At 33.1% G+C, this 8,653-nt stretch overlaps 1 protein-coding gene across 1 annotated transcript; it reads left to right on the top strand.

Moving 5' to 3' along the window:
* Nucleotides 1–1,763: 1,763 nt before the first annotated feature.
* LOC128551826 (interferon-induced protein 44-like) lies at nucleotides 1,764–6,790 on the top strand. Its single transcript, XM_053532747.1, has 4 exons — nucleotides 1,764–2,334; nucleotides 3,847–3,987; nucleotides 5,753–5,930; nucleotides 6,335–6,790. Exons 2-4 carry the CDS (start codon nucleotides 3,901–3,903, stop codon nucleotides 6,610–6,612), a joined length of 543 nt encoding a protein of 180 aa, XP_053388722.1. The 5' UTR covers nucleotides 1,764–2,334; nucleotides 3,847–3,900; the 3' UTR covers nucleotides 6,613–6,790.
* The last annotated feature ends 1,863 nt before the right edge of the window (nucleotides 6,791–8,653 follow it).

Below are 8,653 nucleotides of genomic sequence, written 5' to 3'. Positions count from 1 at the left end.
CTGACACAATTACACATGAAGAGAAGATAATCTCAAATAATTTTGGCAACAGTAGATCAAAGGTCAAGTTCACATGGTCCTGAAACATGAAAGCTATGTCCGAACTCTAATTTTATAACCAGCTGACCTAATTCTAGCTACCATATCTTAACTGACGCTGTTTTTATTTTCTGATAGTCGCGTCCATTAAGTTATGGCGAAACCCCATTTGGTTAACTAACCAGTATCAAACCGCAATATCTCGCACACTTCTCTCGTGAGAAACGGATGACATCATGCAATAGTTCGTACACGTGGTTATTTTAAGTTTTTGAAAATCAAGATCAAAATTTCACTTCTTAATGCATTTATTTTAATCATAAACATAACCAATTTCGATAAAATTCATAAAAAACATATCCTAGAAAGTTTAAATTCACAGAAAAGGTCAATAAATACCAATTTTATACCGCCTATTGGTTTTCATCCTGATCAGGTGACAACTGCAATGGCGGACACAATATTGCAGACAGGGGTACCAATTTGAAACTTGTGTGTATAACTTGTGTTCAAATTATGTTGCATGGATTATTTTATACCAGATCAAAAGAAAAATTAATTAGAAACATTTTAAAATAAAAGGTAAGTTCATTGCATTTCATTTGATGGAATTATAGCGTGACAGACTTCTGGCACGATTCCTGGTTAGGTTTCAGTACGGGATTCGTTTCAGCATAGAGATCCGTAACAGCGTATAAACATCTCTGGGCTGAATTTTTTTAGCTACAGTTGACATAGACCCTTGAATCTTCAAAGGATATTTGGAATTACAGAGTTACTGTAGCACATTTCGACACTTCCTAGTCTAGTATTCATGGACTCACAGATTAGTATGTCTCAACCCCCCACTTACAAGACTATAGGGGTCTGAACATCAAAAACCATTTACATATGAATGATCTAGATGGTTGCAATCACATTTCAAACATTCAGGGTTACTTTGAATGTAGCTTCTGTCCGCTATTGACTTGTTGCCTGTGACTATGAATTTGGAAGAGACGCGTTCATTTCTATAGAAGCATCCTCTGTTAACAACTTTTTATGCGATAGCAGTACAGCTTGTATCAATATACCACCTCAGGAAAATGCACAAAGCGATATTCTTAATACACATGCTCTCATACTTTCTTATTCAACTCTTCTTGTAATTTGATTATATATGAGTTTAAACGTTATTCTCAAGCATGTCAGGAAACGTCAACTTTAATGCAAAGCGGATGCAATAGAATTCCTTATTATTTAATTAATATCGAACAATAAAGTAAGTTGAGTTTATTATGTAAACGTTACTTAAAACAAGCATGGTAAATATTTGAGTCATCTTTACATTAATTTTCTGAAAATAAATATATAACTATATGTGCAGTAGAAACTTCCTTACTTACTTATTTCAAACACTGTTTACTAACTAAAGGTCGTTGCGATTCTTTCAAACACTTGCCCTATGAATTGTAGGAAAATGAAGCTTATTGTTATTACGTCAGTTTCATAAAAAAAATATTTTTTGACAGAGTTACATAACAAATAAATTGTAATAGTTACCGCAATTCTGTCACATAATATCTAAATCTTGAATTGTTAACCATTCTACAATACTGGGCTTGTTAGATTATCTATGTACACATTATGTTTTGAATTTAGTCTGAAATGAAATGGTCTCATTAAATGGTCTACTTAGTACTTTGTACATAATAAATAAATATGTATCCTAACCAAAGAACACACGAAACGTTTATCTGTACACTATATCATAGTTTGTTGTGTTTGTGTTGGGTTTAACGCCGTTTTTTCAACAGTATTTCAGTCATGTAACGGCGAGAAGTAAACTTAATCAGTGTTGTTCCTGGATTCTGTACCAGTACATTCCTGTTCTCCTCAAGTAACTGCCAACTTTCCCGCATGAATCAGAGGTGGAGAATGAATGATGTCAGCCACAATGTCGTTTATTAAATCGTCACGGAGAACACACAACCCGACCGAGGATCGAACTCAGGACCCCGCCATCCGTAGATCAACGCTCTACCTACTGAGCTGAGCAGGCAGGTTTATAGTATAGGCATTTATCTACAAAATCTTTTCTTGACATATGTGTGATTTCAGTTCAGTGAAAGATTATTGGGTGAAATACAGAAAAATGAAACTGGCAGTGACGACGTAAAGAACCCAGGTCTGCTGCTTTTAGGACCAATTAAGGCAGGAAAATCAACATTTATTAACTCAATTTGTAGCATCGGCAAAGGAAGGCTTGTAAATAAAGCGTACACTGGGGCTGCAGCGACGAGTTTCACTACTTCAGTATGTGTATAATATATCTTCCATTAGTTTTGATTTGATTCGCATTTGTCCTTGGTAATCATGAATTGATATACCGTTACAGATGGTATGAAGATGGAATTGTAAGCGTAATGCAAATGAAGATCTGTTCGGGTTTTTGTTTTTAACCGACGAAGCACATGTGCGTAAATCGATATACGTTTATGTTGAAATAGAATCTAATTTTCTTAAATCTTACATTTACGAAAAATTAGCAACGTGATTTTAGAAATGATTGTATCATAGCTCGGTGTTTTTTTCTTAATAAATTTGATGCTGGTAATTCGTATAGAGTCTACACTAAGTACAGGGTGCGGTAACTAAACTAAAAGTGTGCTGTTATGTAATACCCGCTCGCTAGTTACGCGCATTGTTTGGTAGGAAACTTATGTATGCCAGCGTGTCTGGAATAGTTAAGACAGCGAAGTGTATTTTATTGATTTTCTGCTCTAGCATTGGTTTATTCTACCTGGGCTTTACACATTTGTAAACCAAGGATTTTAAGTACTCACTCAACTGTTGTATATGGCAATGTGGAACGCCTACAACTACCATATATGGATGGCTATGATACAAAACAGAAATAACATTAAAACTCGAGGGTAAACGATTTATACTCGGGGGCTACGCCCCCTCGTACAAATCGTTTACCCTCGAGTTTCAATGCTCTTTCTATTACTTATTCCGTACAAAAGCAATTGATATATGTTTAACATTTGTTAAGATATATATATGAATACGTATTTATTTTCGTGCTATCCGTTGGTTTAGGCGGTATTGAATAGACAGTGCAAACCGATGAAGGTAGGCCAAAAAGACCAATATAAATCTTTCCCCGATGTTCGGTATTCAAACTGTCTGCAAATGTTTCCCTTATGTGACCAAGTCCATACCATGACAGAGGTTTTACTGTGTTTATTTAAGTGTAAAATGATATGGAGAATTTCAAACTTTTATGTAACATAATTTTGCTTAAACAATATTACTGTTGAAGTATATATTCTAGCTGATTGATAACTGTAAGCGTTTTGATTTCAGAAATAGATTTGAGAATATTTGGTTTGTATATGTGGCCATATATTTTCTATCAAATAACGTTTCTATTTGTGACTCGAATCACTGTTTGCATTTTTAAATGGTTTTGTATTCGATACGTTTAATACGAATAAACCACCCTATTTAAATAAGCCTATTCAGTTATAATCTATAAGACACATTTCCTATGTACCTGCCCATTTCCATGTATGTGACTCGTGAAAAATTTAAATGATATTCTTGCAGTTATCCGAATACGCATTATAACAATGGGCAAGTTAAAATATTGAGGTTAAGTATATTATTTTTGACCATTAATTGCTAAAATTATATTTATATTAAAGCTATAACATTATGAATACTATATGGAAATTTGAACCTGCCATTAAAAGGCCATTTAAAAATCAAAAAAGCATACTGCATAAACAAATATTTTGATTGAAATTCTATTTTTTCTAGTTTAAAAAGTTTAAAGGAGCAGGCTTTCTTAGGAACTTTCGTCTTTGCGACACGATGGGCGTAGAAGATGGCGAAAATGAAGGTTTTCATGTCAGTGACGTAGTGAACCTAATTCTAGGGCATGTCAAGGATACTTACACAGTACGTTTATCACATCAAGTAGCTTAAAGAGAATTCCTATAGTTTTTTTTTTCCTTTCATAGATTTTATGTTAATTCACATATATGATAGGAAATTTTGTGCTGAAAACAATGAACAGATAAAAATAATGGGTCACCAGGCTTGTTTTTGTGAAAAACTGTTTTGAACACACCCACCCTTGCTGAAACTGCCTGCGATTTTTTCAACATTTTCATAATTTTCTGCTTTTTTATAAATACCAACCCAAACATACATCAATACAGCATAATAAGGTTTTTTTTCCTTTTTACATATGTTTTTATATATTTATTTGATATCATAGATATCATAGTCATATTTGTAATACTCTATCCTTACAATAATGGGTACAAATGGAAAAAAATGTTTCATATTCACTTTTGTTATCTTTTATCAATGAAAAATACCCATAGTGAAGAATCTTTATCTAAATTTTGAAAAAAAAACTCTTTCATATAATTGTTTCTTGTTTCTCTTTTGTATAGATAATTGTGTGGGAAGCATGAAAATGGCTAAAAATGTATGGGTCACCAGGTTAAATTTTATGTTAAGACCGCTAGAATACAACACCTGTTCAGAAGGAAAATGGCGCGAACCTGGCCAAATTGATTACATGTCTGCTAGAAGTTAAACAAGTTTTAAAAATTCTTAATTCTTTCTATAATTGATTACTAAATAATCTGAAACGTGATATTGTCTTATCAGTACTAGGTCAATTATCTTACACTATATGAACAACACTGTCTTTGTACTAAAATGCGATGTGAAAACACAACCACAGAAATAGCTAGATACCTGTCAGGCATGATACTTGTTAATACAACATAAACCAGTATCAACATTTGATTACTGATAAAACTTATCAAAAATGTTATTTCACTCAAGATTCCTCATATTTAAGATTGTCTGTCACATGTTTCAACAAATGTTGACTTCAGTTCAGTTTTCCATAGAAAGTGTCGGCTGCGCAGAAAGATGCGCATAAAACACTAAAGGAATTCCCTTTAAGTCTGGCTTATATTTATAGACAGAATGAGAATATAATACAATGCAGTAATATTTAGGGCCACTTTTACATGAAAATTGACCGCCATTTGTCAAAAATGGATGTATCTGTGGTTAGAAAATATTCATGTTTCCTTCTTTTTTGATGTGAACGCATGATTTTTGGCCGAGGAAATTGATAATCCTTTAAAATATAGCGCTTTGGAAAATGTTTTAGGTGTTGACAAATAAAACCTAACATATTTGTTTCAATTGAAATAACTTCCATCAAAATACGGTGCATCAGTCTTCTAATCAATTCAAAGTCTCAATAGCTAATAAGTGTTTTTTGACAACAGATTATACCTAGATTTCTATGAGAAAGGACAGATCAGTACATTACCCTTTATTTGTTGCAAATGGCGACTTTCGAAAACAAACCACTTGTCAATAGTCAACTTGGCTAACCCCTCATTGACATTAACCCCTCAGCAGGCTATGAGGTCCCCAACTAGAATAAGGGAAATGTTAACTGTTTAAGGTTTTGAAATGGGATTCTAAAGTCAATAGTCGACCTTAAGCATGCTTTAACACCTTTTACCGATCAATTGTATTATATTCTCAACAATGTTTTTGAAAGTGAAGTTGTTTTCATTTGATAAGCTTACATCATTTCCTTTAGTTGTTTTATCATCTTACTCTAAAAGAAGCCAACCATATTATTGGATAGAAAAATAACATTGGATTTTAACACTTTTTTCAGTTCAACCCACGTCAGCCGTTGACCCCTGAAGATCCAGCCTATAACCCATACCCACAGGCAAGAGAAAAGACACATTGTGTAATATTTGTAATTGATGCCGTGGTTCTAAGTTCAGGATCAATATCAAATAATTTGAAGGGAAAAATCAAATGTTTGCAGGACGAAATTAAATTGCGCAGTAAGTGAATTTAGTTTCATAAATGCTGTATGTCAAGTGATTCGCTTCTCATTTTTTTTTTTCGAGTCAGAGCTTTGTTTTCACCAGTTGTGTTTTAGACTTGATGGGAAAATATCTCGCCATTAGAATGCAGCTAACGACATGATATTTATTTCTTGGGAAATATATTGCTTGTTCTAGAAGACGTATAATAAGGCTTTCTACATGCTGAAATACTACCGTTTAGCACAGAAATATGATGTAAAGCATATAATGCAAATGTAGATACAATCAATCTTGAGATCAAAGTTGTAGGCGGTAGATATAACAATCGAGTTCAGTTTGATAGTAGAAAACATAGATGTACATACATACATGTATAATGATGGGTATCAGTTTTGAACCAATTGTATTTTTGTTTTTAGATATACCCAGAGTGCTTATTCTTACCAAAGTGGATCTCCTATGTGAAAAGGTTGCTGGGGATATTCGAAATACTTTTAGGAGCACAAAAGTGCAAAAGGCAGTAAAAAAGGCAGCAGAAATTTTCGCTATTCCAGAATCGAACATCCATCCTGTAAAGAACTACGAGGGAGAAATCGATATTGATCCGATCATAAATATTCCATTACTGCTCGCTCTGCGCCAGATGATCCATTTTGCATCTGATTTCATAGAAGCTGACGATGAAGACTCTGACTGAATAGGTTGATTAGTGTGTTTTTATTCTTTATTAAAGAATGTAATCAGGCATAACATGTGACAGTTTACAATACTTTCGAATCTTTCGGAAGATGAAATTTATATGTTTTATAATGTCAAAAAAATGTAATAATGTTGCATGGTAGGACGTAATGAAATAAAAAAAAATAACAATGCAACTTCTTACTTATATTTTGCTTTTTACATGGACTGTTAACATCGTTAATCTATTTGTTGTACATGGAAAAATAAGCACAATTTTATTGAGGAAAACACGTACCTGGTATCTTATTGAATTGCTCGGTATAAGTGTTTATTTTACAAGAATAAGTGTCTACACTTGTAGACAAAAACATATTTCATGAAATAAATCAGGAAATATATGATACATTTTTCAAAGCCTTTTGTAGAATATCGAAAATTTCTAAACTGATCCTCCGCTCCGTATTCCGTATTGCCTACTATTTACATTGTATAGCTATTTGCAGTATTATATGAAAAATAAAAAACAATGACACATTGCATCAAGACGAATTATAGTGATTTTGTAGAATATATGTTAAAGCTCCTTATATTAAAAGTATATGAAATCGTACGTTGTGACAAGAATGGCCGTACCGGCGACAGTAACCATCAGAACAAATCAACACCCTTTACAATATTTACAAATTTATTTACATAAGATGATTATTAACAATGAATATATGATACGAAAAAAAAAACTGATTATAAAAAAAAAATCAAAGTTCAGTGTTACTAGATACAAAATTCTGACAAGTCCATTTTAATGTGACGTGGCACAGTTCTTTCATTTAATTGCGAACTTTTAGTAGCACAAACAATATATAACGTATCTTCAAATCAAGTCCCTTTAAACCGTGAATATGTTGATTCCGTTTTGGCTCCCTATGGTGGTAGGTGATTGCATCCCTGAGCTGACTTCAGAGGATAACAAAAATCATCGTCTTTGCGGTTTACCATGGGACGAAAGCTCTGCGCTGGGAAAATCACATCCAGGCGAGTGAAGACAAGTGAACCTCGGGCACTGTACTTCCGGGTTATGACATCACCAGGTAAAATCGTCTGGCGGAAGAAGCTAAAATATATACCATATGGTAAGCACCATAGCAAAACAAATAAGTCAGGGCATTAAACTGCTCCTTTGGGTACACCATACCTCCGTAGGCTCCTATAAATAATACGTGCTACTTATACAAAATATATGTGCTACTAAGTTCATACGTCACGTGATTAAAATACGTCACTAATTACTTCCATTATTACAAAAATTACTTACTTAAAAGACTAAAGTTAAAGTATGAAAAAGATGTGAAAAGTTTATGATGAAAAAATATAATAATGGACATGATAAACTGCAGCCATTATTTACAACTACAAATTAAGAAAAGTCAATGTAAATCAAACGTTATATCATAGTTGGCATCCATATAATATCTAATGCCATACACTAAAACGGACATGGTATGTATATGCAATAGACTGGCACACAATTTCATACTAGAACTGTCACAGGAGTGACTCATACCCCCACCATACGGTCTTGTCACAGAAGAATGGCAACCATAAGAAATCTTAAAAATACTTAGTCTTTGGAGTACTTCATCCTGGGCTTCCACATATAAGTAATACCAGTATAATACTAGTATAGTAATACTAGTAAATACATTAAATCTCTAATATTAGAGATACACTAAAAGTGAATACAGAAAAAATGTCTTACCAACCCATGATACCACAGAAAAATGTATTTACTTTTTACATAGGACTTATAATAAAAAAGTTAGAAAAATACCTAAAATATTGAAAATATAAAAATAGGATTTCTAAAAATAGACTAATTCTGGAATTTAAGGGGAAGAAACTCAGTACAAAAGTTAAAAAAAGGTTACTACCCTTTGGCTCTAAGCCAATCAGAATGAGATATAGTGAAAAATACATCAAAATTAACCTTCAATTCTAGGTAAAAGGGGACACAATTCAAGAAAAATTAGTGTCAAAGTTATGCACCTTGTGTCACATGA

Source organism: Mercenaria mercenaria, unplaced genomic scaffold (genome assembly GCF_021730395.1).
Source record: "Mercenaria mercenaria strain notata unplaced genomic scaffold, MADL_Memer_1 contig_1738, whole genome shotgun sequence".
Classification (NCBI taxonomy): Eukaryota; Metazoa; Mollusca; class Bivalvia; order Venerida; family Veneridae; genus Mercenaria; species Mercenaria mercenaria.
The sequence above is the reverse complement of the archived record's forward strand: the minus strand, read 5'-3'. Positions and strand labels throughout refer to the sequence as shown.